General features: G+C 35.6%; 1 protein-coding gene across 3 annotated transcripts in view; it reads right to left on the reverse strand.

Annotated features, from left to right (window-relative positions):
- Window positions 1-19,539, reverse strand: part of LOC101892561 (Ndr family) — an 89,045-nt gene that overhangs the window by 57,011 nt on the left and 12,495 nt on the right. For 2 of the 3 annotated variants that reach the window (XM_059121011.1, XM_059121010.1), the window contains exon 2: window positions 12,946-13,116. In XM_059121011.1, coding sequence (XP_058976994.1) covers window positions 12,946-13,035 — 90 coding nt within the window. In that variant the 5' untranslated portion in view covers window positions 13,036-13,116. The remainder of the gene's footprint in view (window positions 1-12,945; window positions 13,117-19,539) is intronic. The other variant, XM_005183077.4, reaches the window with a different exon arrangement.

A 19,539-nucleotide genomic window follows, 5' to 3' on the forward strand; every position in this document is an offset into this window, starting at 1 on the left:
CTTGTAATTATCACACAGAGACCGCTCTCATGTTAACACCTTAATACCCGACTCACAACTCCTCTCCCTGATAATTACAAGGCGCACTGTTGTTGCAGTTATGTTATTACCGAAAAAGAAATATTCGAAATGAGAGGCAAATAACGGGCATATCGAAGAGCGTAGGTTTGTTGGTGTATGTGCCTCCTTCCTCTATGAGAGCATGAGAGTGTCAATGACTGTTACATTGTAAAAGACAGTGGCCTAGGTCAGAGTTACTGGGGGTGTTTGTAGTTTTCATATAAAACTGGATGCTGGGGTGTGGGCGTAATTTTCTCAACGAAATTGCGATGCATGCCTTTTGATACCTGAAGCTATCTTTGTGTGTGTGCATGTATGTATGTGATAGGTATTTACCACAACAACAGGACTAACAAGGATTATTGGTGATTTTGTTTTCCATGCTACAGATCGTAAATTATGGGGTTTTATGCGATATTTTTGTTGTTGTTATTCGATAAATTAATAACAATACATTTGACCTAAGAAATAGGAGAAAATGCTGATTGGGAATAGAGTTTTCCATAGGAAAATTTGAATTCCGCATGGTAGAATGAGAATTTCCGTAGGAAAATTGCAATTCAGCCTGGCTGAATGGGAGGTTCTCACCAATTAATTCCGGCCGATTATTATTTTCCACATCCTATGTTCACCTCTTTTATATCCTCCACCATAAAGTATATAAAGTTTGTCATACCGTTTGTAACACCTCGAAAAAAAATATATTTTAGACCCCACACAGCATAAAATTCTATGTCGATTTAGCGATGTCCGTCCGTCTGTGGAAATCACTCTAGCTTCTGAACGAAATGAAGTAGGTTGATAAAATTTTACTCAAATGTGTATTATGTCTGCAGGACTTTTGGTATTGAAAATGGTCCATGTAGATCCACGTCTTCGTATAGCCCTCATATAACGGTACCTCCCGATATTCGGTATTTTGATTATTTTAGCGACATTATTCACCGGAATTATTTCAAAATTGATACTTAAAGTTCGTAATAGATTCTACGACTTAAGACAGAAAATGGGCCATGTAGGTCCACATCTTCGTATGGCCCCTATATAACGATACCCCCCGATATTCGGTATTTTCACGATTTATTCACTTGAACTGTTTCAAATTTCGAATTTGAAGTTCGTAAAGGGTACTACAACCTAAGACAGAAAACTGTCTGTGCAGGTCCACATCTTCGTATGGCCCCTATATAACGCTCCCTCGCCATATTCGGCATTTTAATGATTTTTGCGGCATTATTCTCCGGAATCGTTTTAAATTTCGTATTTGAAGTTTGAAATGGGTTCTGCAACCTATGACAAACAATTTCATATGTATCTCCACGTCTTCGTATAGTCCCCATATAACGGTTTTCACTTAAGTGGCAATTTTCGGAGTTTTTTTGAAAATTTTCAACTTCCTATCCTCCTGTTGGAGGATATTAAGAGTTCGACCCGGTCGAACTTAGCTGCTTTTTTACTTGTTTTCATTTACACACATCCAACTCGTAACCCCATCAACATTCATTATTTGCTGGCATTTATGCCCTCACCTCCTTTTTTGCAGTCCTCAGGTACACACCGGGCAATTATTGTTTGGCAAAGCTGTATTTAAAAACAAAAAGTTTCAAGAAAAATGGGGTAATTGGACTTGCATTTAATTTCCTGGCATTAACATCTCAACTGTAACTGCTGCTGCTCCTGTTGGGTCTGCAATTGTTGTTCGCCCCCTCAACACAAATTCCAGACAACGATGGCAGCAGCAGCATCATTACCATTTCATTGTTGAATAAATAAATACATTTGTTCATGGCTATGTATGCAGTTTGGTTGTATGTGTGTGTGTGCCACACTAAATAGTCATACATATGTAGCTGGTGAGTGGGCGGGCGAAGGAAACAGAATTCACATGCCAAATGGCAACATTGCTTAAAAGGATTTATTCGATCATTTTAGGTTGACTCAGGCAAAGGGCAGAAAACCTGTTAAGGGGTTGAATCTTTTCTAGTAAAGCTGAATTAACATTATCCCTGGGGGTATTCCATTCAACCAGGCAGAAGTTATGGTCTCCTTTGCGCAGTCCTACTCAGCTAGCCTAAATTAAATTGGTTCCTAAGTAAACGATGTTGAATTAAAGGCGTTCCCATGAAAGCAAGCCTGAATTAAATACGTTCCCATGCAATCCTCTTAAGCCATGCTGAATTAAAGTTCAGCCAGCCTGAATTAAAGTCGTTCCTATGAAAACGAGACTAAATTAAAGACGTTCCCATGAAAGCAGGGCTTAATTAAACACGTTCCAATATAAAGCCTATTTTCAGCCATGCTGAATTAATGTGCAGCCAGCCAGAATTAAATGCGTTCCTATGGAACGAGACAAAATTAAAGGCGTTCCCATGAAAGCAGGGCTTAATTAAATACGTTCCAAAATAAAGCCTATTTTCAGCCATGCTGAATTAAAGTGCAGCCAGCCAGAATTAAATGCGTTCCTATGGAAACAAGACTAAATTAAAGACGTTCCCTATGAAAGCAGGACCTAATTAAATAGGTTCCAATGCTGAATTAAAATTCAGCCAGCCTTAATTAAAGTCGTTCCTATGGCAACGAGTCTAAATTAAAAACGTTCCCAAGAAAGCAAACCTGAATTAAATACGTTCCCATGCAATCCTCTTAAGACATGCTGAATTAAAATCGTTCCTATGCAATCGAGCTTGAATTAAAGACGTTCCCATGAAAGTAGGACTTAATTAAATACGTTCCTATGCAAAGCCTCTTTTCAACCATGCTGAATTAAAGTTCAGCCAGCTTAAATTAAAGTCGTTCCTATGGAAACGAGTTTGAATTAAAGACGTTCCTATGAAAGCAATCCTGAATAAAATACGTTCCTATGCAAACTCTCTTTAGCCACTATGAATTAAAATTCAGCCAGCCTGAATTTAAGCCGTTCCTATGGAAACGAGACTAAATTAAAAACGTTCCCATGAAAGCAAGCCTTAATTAAATACGTTCCCATGCAAACTCTTTTTAGCCACGCCAAATTAAATCTTTCGTATGGAAATCAACATTCAGGCTTAACAGAATAATAATCTCCAGGAATCGCATAATAAATCACGCATATAATCACTAGCTTTTTGCAATCACCCGCTGAGCTTTCATTCAAGTCGATAAAGACCACCCAAAAAAATTACTGTTCATTTAACATCATTTTGTTTGATATCCTTTTTGACATACGGCCAGCCAGCCAGCCAACAAAGATTATGTCCCCAAAGTCCAATGGAGCAAAGCATAACAATTCTTACAAAAACAACAACAAATGACTCACCAATGACTGCCAAAAAATGCCCCAATCAGACACAGTATTGGCTGTGATAAGTTATTGGATTGATTGTTAGATATTTGCTTTCGTTTTCCTCATTTCCCCTCAACCACTCTCAGGCACTTTTTCTCTGAGAGTAGTGAGAGAGAGAGGATTTCGATTTGTCTGGCTGTCTATTACAGATGTTTGGCTTGTTGTTGTTGCTGTTTAACAAATTGGCAAAAAAAGAACACAAATTGGGCAGACCAAATATTTTTGTTGTCTTTGACGTTGTCAAAAAAATGTGGCAGCACCAACAACAACGTTGTTGCGTAGGCCGCCTACAAACGACATAATTCAATTGTCTGTCACCATTTAACCGAGCAGACGACATTGACTGACCGACCGACCCAAACGTTAACTTTGTGACAGTTGTTTATAGAAAGAGAAATGTCTCTCCCTCCATTTTGCTATTGGAAATGAGCGATTAGAGTACATGAGATATGGGGGAAAATGAGAAGGTCAGTTCAGCCTGGCTGAATGGGGTTCTCTATAGGAGAACTTCAATTCAGCCTGGCTGAATGGGGTTCTCTATAGGAGAACTTTAATTCAGCCTGGCTGAATGGGGTTCTCTATAGGAGAACTTCAATTCAGCCTGGCTGAATGGGGTTCTCTATAGGAGAACTTCAATTCAGCCTGGCTGAATGGGGTTCTCTATAGGAGAACTTCAATTCAGCCTGGCTGAATGGGGTTCTCTATAGGAGAACTTCAATTCAGCCTGGCTGAATGGGGTTCTCTATAGGAGAACTTCAATTCAGCCTGGCTGAATGGGGTTCTCTATAGGAGAACTTCAATTCAGCCTGGCTGAATGGGGTTCTCTATAGGAGAACTTCAATTCAGCCTGGCTGAATGGGGTTCTCTATAGGAGAACTTCAATTCAGCCTGGCTGAATGGGGTTCTCTATAGGAGAACTTCAATTCAGCCTGGCTAAATGGGGGTGCTCCATAGCAGAACTTCAATTCAGCCTGGTTGAATGTGGGTGCTCCATAGGAGAACTTCAATTCATCCTGACTGAATGGGGTTCTCTATAGGAGAACTTCAATTCAGCCTGGCTGAATGGGGTTCTCTATAGGAGAACTTCAATTCAGCCTGGATGAATGGAGTTCTCCATAGGAGAACTTCAATTCAGCCTGGCTGAATGGGGTTCTCCAAAGAAAATTTGCAATTCAGCCTGGCTAAAAGATACTTTTCCTATTTAACCCTGTTGAGGTGAAACTTTTAACTAATAAAAATTGATTTGTTTATATTGAATAACACTCAAAAACTCATTAGAATTCCAAAAATTCCCAAAACACCATTTTTGCCAATTTCAATTTTTTATTTTTTTTTTCGACTGTCGATAAATTTCTTATTGATTAGCTTGAGCCACATGGATGCCGTTATTCTTTCACTTTCTATTCCAACCACTTGTTATATCCCACAAATTTCTCTCTTGTGAGCATTAGCAGACCCCCTTCTGCTTTGGGAAATTAACATTCCGCTTTTGATTGGCCTGGCATACGAAATGCTTCGTCTTAGCCATCATCGTCGTCCACATCACCTCTTATTGTGCGCAGCACTTGGTTTCTTTATTTGATTGTTTAATTGAGAATTTATTTATTTATTCTTTTGAGATCATAGCACCTCACCCCCACCGCCATTGTTTGAAAAATTGCTAACCAAAATTAGGTCTGTCTGATTAGCCAAAAAAAAAAAATGTTTAATATTAACAAAAAAAAAGCAGTAAGTTTGAATAACCTCCACCATATGGAAAGAATTTGGGAATTTTCAAAATACGAAGACCTGGACCAGCAGAGACAATTTTCTGTCACAGGCTGAAGCACCTATAAGGAACTGCAAATACGAAATTTCAAACAATTTCGGGAATATTGTAGCTAAAATCGTCAAAATACCGAATATAGGGAGGCATCATTATATCGGGAATGTTGTAGCTAAAATCGTCAAAATACCGAATATAGGGAGGTATCGTTCTATCGGGGCTATACGAAGACTTGGACCTGCATAGAAAATTTTGTGGCACAGGCTGAAGCACCTATAAGGAACATCAAATACGAAATTTCAAACAACTCCGGTGAATAATGTCGCTAAAATCATCAAAATACAGAATATCGGGAGGTACCATTATATCGGAGCTATAGGAAGACCTGGACCTGCATAGTCAATTTTCTGTCACAGGCTGTAGTACCCATTACGAACTCTAAATACGAAATTTGAAACAATTCCGGTGAATAATGTCGCTAAAATCATCAAAATACCGAATATTGTGAGGTAGGCTTATATGCATGTGCAGACAATTTTCTGTCTTAGGCTGGAATATCCATTAAGAACTTCAAATACCAAATTTGAAACAATTCCGTGTTATAATGACGCCAAAATCATCAAAATACCGAATATTGGGAGGTATCGTTATATGAGGGCTATACGAAGACCTGAACCTGCATTGACAATTTTCTGTCACAGGCTGTGGTATCCATTACGAATTCCAAATACGAAATTTGAAACAATTCCGGCGAATAATGTCGCTAAAATCCTCAAAATATCGAATGTCGAGGGGTAGCGTTGTATGTGGGCTATACGGTATCGTGGACCTATATAGATATTTCTCTTCCAGAGGGTAAAGGGCTTAGAAAGATCTTCTAGTCTGGATTTTTAGACAATTCCATTGAAAATTGTAACTAAAATCATCAAAATACCGAATATGGAGAGGTACCCTTATATGGAGGATACACGATATCGTATACCTATATAAGCAATTCTCTTTTAGGGGGTAAAGTACTCACAGAGAACTCCTTGTGTATAATTTCAGACAATTCCATGGTAAAATATAACTAAAATCGTCAAAATACCGAATATGGGGGGTACCGTTATATGGAGGCTATACGATATCGGGGACCGATATAATCCATCTTCGAACTTGACCTGCCTGCAGACAAAAGACTGATCTGTGTAAAATGTTAGCTTCCTATCTTTATTTGTTTTAACCCTAGCGTGATTACAACCGACGGACAGACGGACGGACGGACAGGGCTAAATCGTCTAAGATTATACGCTGATCAAGAATATATATATTTTGTTAGGTCTAAAATTATTATTTCGATGAGTTACAAATGGAATGATGAACTTGATATACTCTCCATACTATGTATGTGCTGGAGGGTATAAAAATAATAATTAGCTAAACTGCGATTTAAAAGAAAAATTTTGACAGTTTTTTTTTTAATGACAGTTTGCAAATTCTTGCCGGACACAGGTTTTCTTGGAATGACTTGTAACAACTCTTCTTCTTCTTCGCTTTCTTTATTCTTGTGAATGTTGAAGAAAAATTGATTTTGTTCTTTCTTTTAAATTCAGGAGCCTTGTTTTTGAGTGCAAAGTTGTAAAATCTGTATTTCTACTATTTTTGGCCCATTTTCTAATTTAGTTTTAATAAAAAAAAAAATGTTGTTTCTTTTTATGGCGAATAATTGTTTTACTTTGACAAATCAGCTGATTTATTCTCTTTACCTCACTCTCTGAGAAAGAAGTTGATGGCCAACAGACACACCTAATGTCCACTCAGCTTCAATGGTCGGTTGTCCCTCTCTCTCCTCCCTCGCAGTGACAAATTTTTGTGTGTGTGCGATTATTTGTTTTTTTTTTTTTGGTTTTTTCTTCTCCTTCGCTTAAAGCGCATTTATTTCATTGCTAATAGCGCGATTATTGTCACAATTCTAGACTTTTGTTGTTGTTGCTGCTGCTGCTGTCGTTGATTTCGTTTGTGCATTTATTTGTTGTGGGCTATTTTTAGAGCCTACGCTTTATTGATGCAGACAGAGAATGCCTGAAAACGAAAATTATTATCTGTGACTTTTTTTCTGTGAACGCATTTTGTGTGCGACAACGGTTGACGAGCGTCGAAAGTAAAAGGAAAGACAGACGGTGAATTGCACCGAACATTACACATGACTACAAAAAAAAATGTTTTTTTATAACCTCCACCATACATAGTATGAATAAGTTCATCATTCCGTTTGTAACTCATCGAAATAATAATTTTAGGCCCACCAAAGTATATATATTCTTGATCAGCGTAGAATTCTAAGACGATATAGGCCTCTCCGTCTGTCCCTCTGTTGTAATCACGCTAGAGTCAAAACGAATAAAGATAGGAAGCTAAAATTTTGCACAGATCAGACTTTTGCCTGCAGGCAGGTCAGGTTCGAAGTTGGGCTATTTCGGTCCACGATATCGTATAGCCCCCATATAACGGTAACCCCATTATTCGGTATTTTGATGAATTTAGCCACATTTTTCAATGGAATTGTCTAAAATTCTACACAAGGAGTTCTTAGTGACTACTTTATTCCCTGAAAAAGAATTGTCAATATAGATTCAAGATATCGTATTGCCCCCATATAACTGCACCTCCCGATATTCGGTATTTTGATGATTTTAGCCAAATTTTTCAATGGAATAGTCTGAAAATCCACACAAGGAGTTCTCTGTGAGTACTTTACCCTCGGAAAGAGAATTTTCTATATTGGTCCACGATATCCTATAGCCCTCATACAATTGTTCTCCCCTGATATTCGGTATTTTGATGATTTTAGTCACATTTTTCAATGGATTAACCTGAAAATCCACAAAATAAGTTCCCTCTAAGTACTTTACCCCCTGGAAGAGAATTATCTATGCAGGTCCACGTATTAGTATAGCCCCCATATAACGCTACCCCGAGATATTCCCTATTTCCAGGATTCACCGCGACATTATTAACCGGATTTGCGTCAAATTTCGTATTTGAAGTTCGTAATGGATATTACAACCTATGACCGAAAGTTGTCCGTGCAGGTCCACGTTTTAGTATAGCCCCCATAAAACGGTACCTCCCGATATTCGGTATTTTGGTGATTTTAGCGACATTATTCACCGGAAATGTTTAAAATTTCGTATTTGAAGTTCCTAATGCGTACAACAGCCTATGACAGAGAATTTTCTATGCAGGTCCACGCCTTCATATAGCCCCCATATAACGGCACCTCCCGATATTCGGTATTTTGAGGATAATAGCGACATTATTCACCGGAATTGTTTCGAATTTCGTATTTGAAGTTCGGAATCGTTACTATAACCTATGACAAAAAATTGTCTGTGCAGATCCACGCCTTAGTATAGCCCCCATACAACGGTACCTCCCTATATTCGGTATTTTGAGGATAATAGCGACATTATTCACCGGAATTGTTTCGAATTTCGTATTTGAAGTTCGGAAGCGTTAACGTCAGCCTATGACAAAAAATTATTTATCCAGCACCACGTCTTCGTATAGCCCCCATGTTAAGGTTTTCATTTGTGCGGTATTTTTCGACTGATTTTTTTTTTAATTTTTCATGTTCCTTCCGAATGGTGGAGGTTATAAAAAGTTCGGCCCGACCGATCTTAGCTGCTTTTTTTATTTGTTTTCATTTCAAATTTTCATAGAACAAGTGAGTTCCCTAAGGAAAACAACAATTCAGTGTAGCTGGAAAAAATTTCTGATGGGAAATCATCTGTTCACTCCAACTGCATTAGGTCTCTATTAGGAAATTATTAATCGAGTCAAGCTGAATAATGCCATTTTTACGTTTGGACTTTTTGTAGGGTTAATCTGCTTTAAGAGGATTTATTTGAAGTTTAAATAATGGATATGACAATTATAATCGAAATCCAATGGCTTACCCATTTACATGTAAACGTACTGTAAGACTTTATATTGAAAATTGGTCTGTGTGATAACAACAAGTGTTTTTAACTCTCTGCAACTCAATGTTAAGATCTCAGAGTGAGAATACCTAAAATAGTTTTTTCTCTCTCTTTTAAGTCTTAGGTTGACTTAGGTCGATTTCTGTGCACGATTTAAACTAGGTCACCGTAGTCCATTTTTTTCTTTTATAAGGAAGTCAGACGATTGAACTGCAAGAATGGAAAAATGTTTTACCGATTTTCCCTTTATGGTATTGAAAACAATTGCAAAAATAATAGATTCTTGCAGCTTCTGACCATAGCCAAAAAGAAAATCTTTTATGTCGTTGTTTTTCGTATATCTTCGTTACGTTACTGGGATTTGGTTTAACGATCAACATTCGGTAATAATTTGTACAAAATATAACAAATTATTGGTTTATCATACACACCTATTATATGTGCGTATTCTTTTAGGGATATATGTACGTATTTCTACGGTCCGATTTTATAATATATGTATTTTAACTCATCAAACTAGACAGCCAGTGTCTGGCATATGTTTACCAAAAATTAAGTCATTTGCCTTTCCGGCCAATGGACGATGTTATTTTGACAGTAAAATTATAGCTTTTTAAAATATCTTTTTGGCAGTGTTTCAAAAAAAAACCAAAAATGAAAACAAAGGAAAGAAGGGTGAACATTACTTGTGACAGTTTTTTATGTTTTTTTTTTTATGGCAAGAGGACAATTGCATTTTTTTTTCTCGAAAGTGAAAGTGAAAAAATCATTTTCTGTACAAAAATTGTCTATAAATAATTTTTAAGAATCTTGTTGAGGTATGTGTGGAGGACAATTACATTTTCCCTCGAAAGTGAGAGTGAAAAATTCATTTTCTGTACAAAATTTTCTATAAATAATTTTTAAGAATCTTGTGGAGCATTAAGGCGAGAATACATAAAACGCTTTTTTAGACAGGCTTTAGTCATCGCCTGGCTTCTTCGGAAAAGATCAAAGGAGCATAGGGCCAAAATCGAACTAAGTCAACCTAAAATTCCTTTGTTACTTTGCGAAGAAGTCAGCCGATGATTTAAGCCACAAAAAAGCGTTTTATGTGTTTTCACCTTTACTCCTTCTTTAAAACCTGAAGTCAGTTGTTTTAAAATTCCGCCAAATTGCTTCTTTAATTTCCAAATATTTGCAGCTTATGATTTAAGCCACAATAAAGCGTTTTATGTGTTTTCACCTTACCCATCTTTAAAACCTGAATTCAGTTGTTTTAAAATCCCGCCAAATTGCTTCTTTAATTTCCACGGAAATACCACGTCATCTATTGCAAAACAGGGTCAATAAAGTGTCTCAATTCTCTACCACCCACACCCCTCACCACCTCCCAATTGAATTAGGCAAAAACAAAAGAAAGCAAAAACAATCCATACAAACATCAACGAAGTGTGAATGACATTGAACACCGACAATACTAATTCTTTGTTTTTTTTTTTTTTTTTTTTTGCAAAAGCTAATACCAACAACGAAGAAAAAAACAAAAGCGAATTTCTTCTTCTTCAAAGAATAGCAAGGGGTAAACATAAACATAGCAAAATAAAGAAAACTGAATAAATATTCCGATATAGATATGGTTGAAAAAAAAAAAACAATTGCTATTCGAATGAACAAAACACACATGTGCTGAAAATAAAAGATAAACTATTTTTAAGCTTTGCTGGAATGGAATTTCCCCCCATAGGATGCGTAATTAAGTACAGGTGGATTTAAAAAATGTCCCCGGTTTTGATAATCGAATTACATTACTTGTATTCAAAATGCACCCCCAAACTGCTTACATCTTTCATGTAGAATCTGTCTACGATCAGTGAGACAGACCTACTGCCACTTGATTGAAATTGTGATTTTTTTGCTTTTGAAAAAAACACAAAAAAAAGCACATTTTTTTCATTACAGACAACGCAACCACATGCGAGTAAATTTTAACAAACTGCAAAAACTTGATGCAGTTGATTGTCCCATTTTCTGTTGTTGTTGTTGTTATTGTTGCTGCTGCTGTTATTGCGTTCTCGCGCTTGGTTATTTAATGTGCGAGTTAAAAATAAACAGACATGGACTTCAATTACCAACGCACCAAGTTATTATTCAAATAATAAATGCATGTGCCCCAGCATACATTAGTAGTGGCAACAATAATAACAACAACAACAGAACAAAACTGAACACACCCACCCACTTTCATGTGTGTCTCCCCCGTCTCCCAATTCCCTAATAAATAACCAAATAAAGAACATCTCAATTATAAAAATAAAAAAATATGAGAAGATAAATAATTTTTCTTAACACTCAACCCCGTACTGAGAACACACCCAAGTAATGTACCCTATCCCCCTCTTCTCACACCCCCACACACTCGCATGAGCGTATGATAACCATAAATATTAATAGAAAACAATAACTTATCGACGACCTCTCAATGAACTTGACCTCCGCTAAGTAAATTTGTTGTGGTCTCTTTGCCGCTCTCTCCCACCACCAACACATGGCTCTCATAACGGCAACCATTCCCACCCATCAGCAACTAATCATCGGCCATGCATTCATATATTGGCATTGTTGTTGCTATTTTCTTCTTATTCTTAAAATAATGGTAGTGTAATAGTAGTAGTAGTTGTTGTTGTTTTTTACAAGGGGAGCAGTGGCTTATCATGAATTTTTTTGTTTTGTTTCTTTTTTGCGTTTTTTTTTGCTCGCTGTTTGTTGGGGTTATGCCATTTGATTAAATGATTTGTTATTGTTGTGTTCTTCATTCATTCTTCGCATTTGTGGTATTGGCCTCCCACTCTCCCGCTCTAATTCTTTATTGAGTAAGGATCTTTTAAATTGGCAATAAGTGAGTGCATATCTACAACGTGTTTGTAATGCGTTGTTGCTCTTCTTCTTTTTCAAGTGGCTATGTCACTGATGATGATGCCCCGTTTATTAATTTAAAGAAAGAAGAAGAAATAAAGGCTTGTTTGTCGTTGTTGTAATGGTACTTAAATAACAATGAAGGAAATATTGACGACGTTTTTAAGGTTTATGAGTTCAATTAATAAAATGTTGTTTTGCACAAGGAAAAGATATGTATTATTGGAAATTTAAGAAGAAGGCAAACATTGTGAACGGCATGAAGAGGTAAATTTTAATTTGACTGACTGAATAGGACTTTCCCATAGGAAAACTGCAATTTAGACCGGCTGAATAGATCTTTCCAATAGGAAAACGACAATATAGACTGACTGGATAATGTTTTCTATGGAAAATCTTCTATTTAGTCTGGCTGGATGAGGTTGTCAATGAGACAACTTCAATCCAGCCTGTCTACATTGGGATTTCTGTAGGAAATCTTGATTTCTATTTATCGGAATTAATTTTTAGATTCAGTCTGGCTGGGTGGACAAATTGTCAATGAGAAAACTTCAATCCAGCCCGCCTGAATTTGGGATTTCTGTAGGAAAACTTGATTTCTGTTTGTCGGAATTAAATTTTTGAGGACAACTACAAATCGAAAACAGCCTAAAGAAGCTTAAATGTTGTAATGTGTTTTTGTGAAAATTTCTAGCATTTTATCTGTGATTTCATGGAGCAAATTTTGAGTGAAAAAATTTCCCAGAAAGCATCATAACAGCCAAGGACTCTATGACTTGCTTGTGTAACTATTGGAAAGCAATACCAAAAAAGCTGTTCCAATATTTTTTTTGGCCAATACAATTTGTGATACTGGCAAATCAAATTAAATTTCAGCATTCGCTTCGCAAACAAAACTTTGGAAAATTCGAAAACGAAAGAAAAACTTGGTCATTTGATACCTCATATATGGTGTTCATTATTCTCACCCTCTCCACGAGACTTTCGGCACGACGTGCAAAGGAGGCACGTTTCGCTTCGGCGGAAGACATGACGATGATGATAATCGAATTGAAGATTGATAGCTATGACGCCGGTTGTTGTAACACCAACAGAAAATGGAAGGAGGGTAGCTGGAAAGAAAAAGAAAAAATGTAAATAAAAAATTAAAACAAAAAAAAAACAAATGTAACTTTAAATGGTTCTTTGGCCACCAAAGGATATTTATAAAGGACATCTGTGGTATAAAAGATTATAAAAAAAAAAAAACAAGTAAAAAAGCTGCAAGTTCGGTCGGGCCGAACTTTTAATATCCTCCAATTTCTGGTTAATAATGTCGCTAAAATCGTCAAAATACCGAATATCGGGGGGTACAGTTATATTGGGGCTATACGAAGACGTGGACCTACACAGACAATTTTCTGTCATAGGCTGTAGTATCTATTACGAACTTCAAATACCAAATTTGAAACAATTCCGATGAATAATGTCGCTAAAATTATCAAAATAACGAATATAGGGAGGTGCTGTACTATGGAGGCCATACGAAGACCTGGACCTATATAGACAATTTTCTGTCTTAGACTGTAGTATCCATTACGAACTTCAAATACCAAATTTGAAACAATTCCCGTGAATAATGTCGCCAAAATCATCAAAATACCGAATATCGGGGGGTACAGTTATATGGGGGCTATACGAAGACCTGGACCTATATAGACAATTTTCTGTCTTAGGCTGTAGTATCCATTACGAACTTCAAATACCAAATTTGAAACAATCCCGGTGATAAACGTCGCTAGAATCATCAAAATACCGAATATCGGGAGGTACGATTATATGGGGACTATACCAAAACGTGGACCTACATGGCCTATTTCCAATACTTTAATAATATTTTTAAAATAATTTCATATTGAATATCGAAAAATATGAAATTTATTGCTCTTCAATTTATTTCCACAGCAGCTAAAAGCGTTCCAAGGTAAACAGGGGCCAAAGTCAGTAATGAATGACATGCCACAAAACAAATAGTTTACAATTTCGCATGCAACCAACAACAACATCTAGAAATATTAAGTATTCAATTTTGAAAACAGAATTTTTAAATCATTTTTATTTTGTTTTTTGAAATGTAAATTTTGCTTTCGTGGACCACACACACACGCACACCCAGAAAAAGAGGTCGCCCAGTAGCCAAATCACAGTCAGTGGCTACGACTGAGTGCAATTGCCTTTCATTTGTTTAAAACATAAATTATTTAAATTTAATGCAAAATTCATTCGGCGAATCAAGTTCGGCCATTACTATTTGTTTTTGCTTTTCTGTTGGATTAGTAAATAAATAAACAAACAAACAACAAAGTCATTAAAAATCCGCAACGAATATTTACAATTTTAATTTGTCGAAAATGTATGGTAATTGTTTTTAAATTTTGAGATTTATATTCATTTTTGTTGAGGGCGAAAGCAAAAAAAATTGAAATCAAATTTACAATGGCAATGTGATTTTCTGGGGGGAAATTTTAAACAAATGTATTAAGTATGAGATTCATTAGGGGCAGTTGGTAAAATTTAATTTTGTGAATTCAACAAATATATCCAACTAGCTGAACCCGGTGCGCTTCGCTACCCCTTTTGATTTTATATTTAAAATTTTATATAAGAATATTTTGTGATTTAAAAAAAAATAAAAAAATCAAGAAAAACAAACAAATCTCTTGGTCTACCAAGATGTGAACATGCCAGGGACAGCTGTCCATCAGAAAAGCAGGAACATGCCAAATTTAGTCCGGATACACGAAGAGTTTGTCTTTTGGATTTATTAATTTCATAGCAAAAGCCAAGCATACAGGAAACTGCAATCTTTTGAAGTTGAGTGGAATTTCTGTTGCTTTTAGAGAATTCGAGGTAGCAACATACTTCCCCATAATAATCTTATCCTCAATAAAATTTTTGTGTAGTTTTTTACTGTTAGCCTAATACCATAGCAAAGGCGTTATGGGAAACAATTGTATCCTAAACTAAACCGATATCAATATAGTTTTACAAAATTTATTTTTGGACCAAATTACGTCACACCTCCCATATTTCATTATATTGTTGGAATTTTTTTTTTTTTGATTAAATATACGAAATCGACCAAAAATACGTATGCGAGGTATATCCAAACCTAAAAAAAATTCAATATAATTTGGAAAATAATTTTTATTCCACAACATATATATTATATATTATTCATTATTCCGAATTTCTTATATTCACTTATTCCGAATTTCATTAGAATCGTATTTGCTGCATCAAATATGTGAAATCGTCCGAAAATATATATGGGAGCTATATCCAAACCTCAACCGATTTCAACATAATTATGTTTTTTTATTTTGTACTAAATTCCGTCACTTCTGCCACACATTCTGAATTTCTTTGGAATCGGACATACATTTCGTGTTTGGTGCATAAAATATATGAAATCGGCCGAAAAAATATATATATGGAACGTATATCCAAATCTGAACCGATTTCAATAAAATTTGACAATGACCCAGTTTCGTCCTTTATTCCAAATTTCTTTGCAATTAGACATACATATCATGTTTGGAGCTTCAAATATGTGAAATCGGCCGAAAATATATATGGGAGCTATATTTAAATCTTAACCGATTTCAATATAATTTGCAACATTTATTATTTCATTGGAATCGGACATACATATCGCTTTGGGTGCATCAAATATGAAAAATCGGCCGAAAATATATATTGGATCTATATCCAAATCTGAACCGATTTGAAAATAATTAGACTAATTTATTTTTGTATCAAATTTAGTTACTCATGCTGAATTTCATTGGAATCGGACGTACGTATCGTGTTTGATGCATCAAAAATCTGAAATCGGACGAAAATATATATGGGATCTATATCCAAATCCGAACCGATTTCAATATAATTTGACTAATTTTTTTTCTGATCAAAATCCCGTCACACATTCCAAATTTCATTGGAATCGAACACACACATCGTATTTGGTGCATCAAATAAACGAAATCGATCGAAAATATATATGGGAGCTATATCCAAATCTGAACCGATTTCAATATAATTTGGCAAAGAAATTTGTTAGTCAAATTCCATCACATATTCCAAACGTCATTGAAATATGGCGTACACAGCGTGTTTACTGCGTCAAATACATGAAATCGGCCAAAAATATATATGGGAGCTATATCCAAATCTGAACCGATTTCAATATAATTTGGCAAAATAATTTTCTAGACAAATTCCATCACACATTCCAAATTTCATTGAGATTAGAGGTACACTGCGTATTTAATGCATCAAATACATGAAATCGGCTGAAAATATATATGGGAGCTATATCCAAATCTGAACCGATTTCAATATAATTTGGAAAATATATTTTCTGATCAAATTTCGTCACTCATTCCAAATTTGGAGACTGTATCTCTAATCGATCAATAGAATTGTGCATATCAAATTTAAATTTTTGGGAGGTACCTCCGATTTTGATGCATATCTCCAGTTCCAAGTGGAATTTCAAAAATTTATATAGCCTATGTTACTTTCAGGCGATGTTGTAGTATACATGGAAATTTCCAGGAAAATCTGTTCAGCGGCTTTCGAGTCCATAAATTACAAACAAACAAACATACAAACATTTTCCTCTTTTATAGATATAGATATACAGGGTGAGATGAAAAAACTGCAACAAAGTCAAACGCCATAATTTTTACTTTTTTTTAATTTTATTAAATGAAAGCAAAAATGTCGGAAATAGCATCAAATTTTAGAATAAGTTTAGATTTGTCCGAATTGGTCACCTTTGGCAAGAATTATGGCCTTCAAACGGCCAATGAAACCGTCACATGCTACACAGAGAAAAAAATTAACCTTATGCAAGGTTAGATTAACCATAAATAAACATGATTTGGAGTCTACGTTATGTAAGGTTAATTTAAACATTTTCTTGTTGACTGGTATTTAAAAATAATCATCGTTAATTTAGCTATTCCATGATTGACTTTTTTAACCACGAAAATTGTTGATATTGAAAAAAAAATTGTTGTTTTAACAATGCACTGTTAAATTTTTGTAACCATGAGAATTGTTAATAATAACATTTCATAGTCAGTTTGTCTAAACAGTTCATATGATAATTTTTAATAATAAATTAACCTTTGTTTGAATAAAACAAAAAAAATGTAATTTTTACAAGTTTATTTATTATTTATTTATTAATACCGCATATTTCTAAAATATGTATTTCCATTACAAATTGTATGTATATTTAAGGGAGGGCTGGTAAAGAAAGATATATGTTTAATATAAATTTTATTTTTTAACGCCTTACCAAGTGATTTTAAATTATATTCCTCAGCCATTGTGAAAAAAAAACTACAAAACGCCAAACGCCGACTGCAAAAACAGAAGAAGAAACTAGTAGTTAATAAAAGCAAATAGTATTGTCACAACTTACCAAAAATGTATGCACGAGCACCCAAAAAAAAGACACCAGAGAAAAAAAACAACTGAGAAGAAAAAACAAAAAGATATACATAAATATGAACACTGTCGCTTCAACAACAACAACAACGTACATTTGGTGACAAATGCATACGCTAATGTACGTCGTAGCAGCCACAAGCAAAGACAAAAAGAACACATATGTATGAATAAACACTCACACATTATTTCTCTCCTCATTTTTGCTTGTCGCTGCATATACGTTGTTGTTGCTTGTTTTTTCATGTATTACCGTTATTTTTGTTTCTTTATTGTAATTTATAGTTTATTTGATAGACAAATCTGATACAATTTGAATATAGCAATAACACATTACTATGTTGAAATAGTATCAGGGTTTTCTATTAAAACAAATACAAATTACAATCAAATATATTTGTTAATTTCACCAGCTTTTACTTACCTTTATACCCAGCACTATTCCCACGAGCACGTGCACTACTCCCTTGCACTATTCAACACCAACTAAAGAAGTGATTGTCTATTTGATCTTTCTTACACATATTCAGACCACAGAAAGAGATTCGATAAAGAGGAGGAGGGGGAATATGACAGTCACATTCGTTGCAACTTCGTATATTGTAATATTGAACTTCGTCAAACACAAAGCAGTTCAACATTGTTGACCACAACAGAGCCGAAGGCTCTTTAAATGTTTATGTATCTCTCACATTTTTCCGTCTCTCTCAAAAAACAACAACCTTATACAACGTTAATTAAACTATTTTTCATCTACATTTGACCTTATATAACGTTATTTTGTGTTTGTAATCTCAAACATTTACCATGAAAAAATTAACCATGCACATGGTTAAAAAAGTCATTGTATTTTCGGCTCTGTGTACCCGAATGTTGTTCTGCGGTTTTTTGGCCCATTCCCGGCAAAGCGCTTGCTTGAGGTGATCGACACTTTGATATTTTTTTGTGCCAACCTTGCTTTCCAAAATACTCCAGACACAATAGTTCAACGGATTGGTATTCAGAGATTTTAGTGGCCATTGTGCGCTGGAAATGAAGCGAGGAACCTCATTTTGTAACCATTCATGAGTGGCGCGTGCTAAATACGATGATACTGAGTCCTGTTGGAATGTCCAGGGTCTGCGGCCAAAATGTTTGCGTGCCCAAGGCTTGCATACACCCTCCAGAATATTTTCGCGATAATATTCGGCATTTATTCTGATGACACGGTCGATTAATACGAGCGGAGAGTGACCGTCGGCTGTCAAAATGGCCGGCGCTTAAGTTCTGTTGGCCAACCGAAGTTGCACATTTTCAGCTGACCTCTTCGGCAAGTAAACACGACCATTTTGTTTGTTTACAAACTGCTAGACAACGAATGTTTTCTCATCGGAGAAAACCAAATTTGGCAGTTCACCATCACCACTTTTTGCCAAGCGAAGCTACTTTTAAGCTCTTTTGAGTCTATTTTCTTTCTGTTGCGGTGTAAGTTCTTGCACTTTTTTGAATTTCAATGGCTTTACCCCGAGCTCATTTTTCAATATTTGCCGATTTTTCGGCCACTGCGACGCGGGTTTTGATTAAGTCGCTTCTTAACTTTTCTAACCATTTCTGCTTATGCTGCTGTTTTCTGCCGTCCACTTCCTTGACGTCGGGCTACGCTACCAGTATCAGAATCGGTAACGAGCGATGGTACGAGATACAAAAGATTTATTCCCATTTAAATGCTGCAGTGCTCTAACGATAGCCACTTGTGGTTTTCCAACCAAATATAATGAAATCACACTATCACGCTTGAATTTCATCACGAATAACTTTTTTTCCGGGAAAATTCCCACAAATATGCTTTTGTACGCATTTAAACAATATAATGAGCTGTTACTGGAATCATTTTAACAGCTGTCTGACGAGTGGCTTTGAAATGACAGCAGTCTGAAGTTGGTTGCAGCTTTTTCATCCCATATTTCAAAAAATATTTTTTTGGATCCCATATTTTATTTATAAAAACAATTAGTATGGTTTATTTTCCACTCATCCCCTCCTTTCAAAAAAAA

This window comes from Musca domestica, unplaced genomic scaffold (assembly GCF_030504385.1).
Source record: "Musca domestica strain aabys unplaced genomic scaffold, Musca_domestica.polishedcontigs.V.1.1 180, whole genome shotgun sequence".
NCBI lineage: Eukaryota > Metazoa > Arthropoda > Insecta > Diptera > Muscidae > Musca > Musca domestica.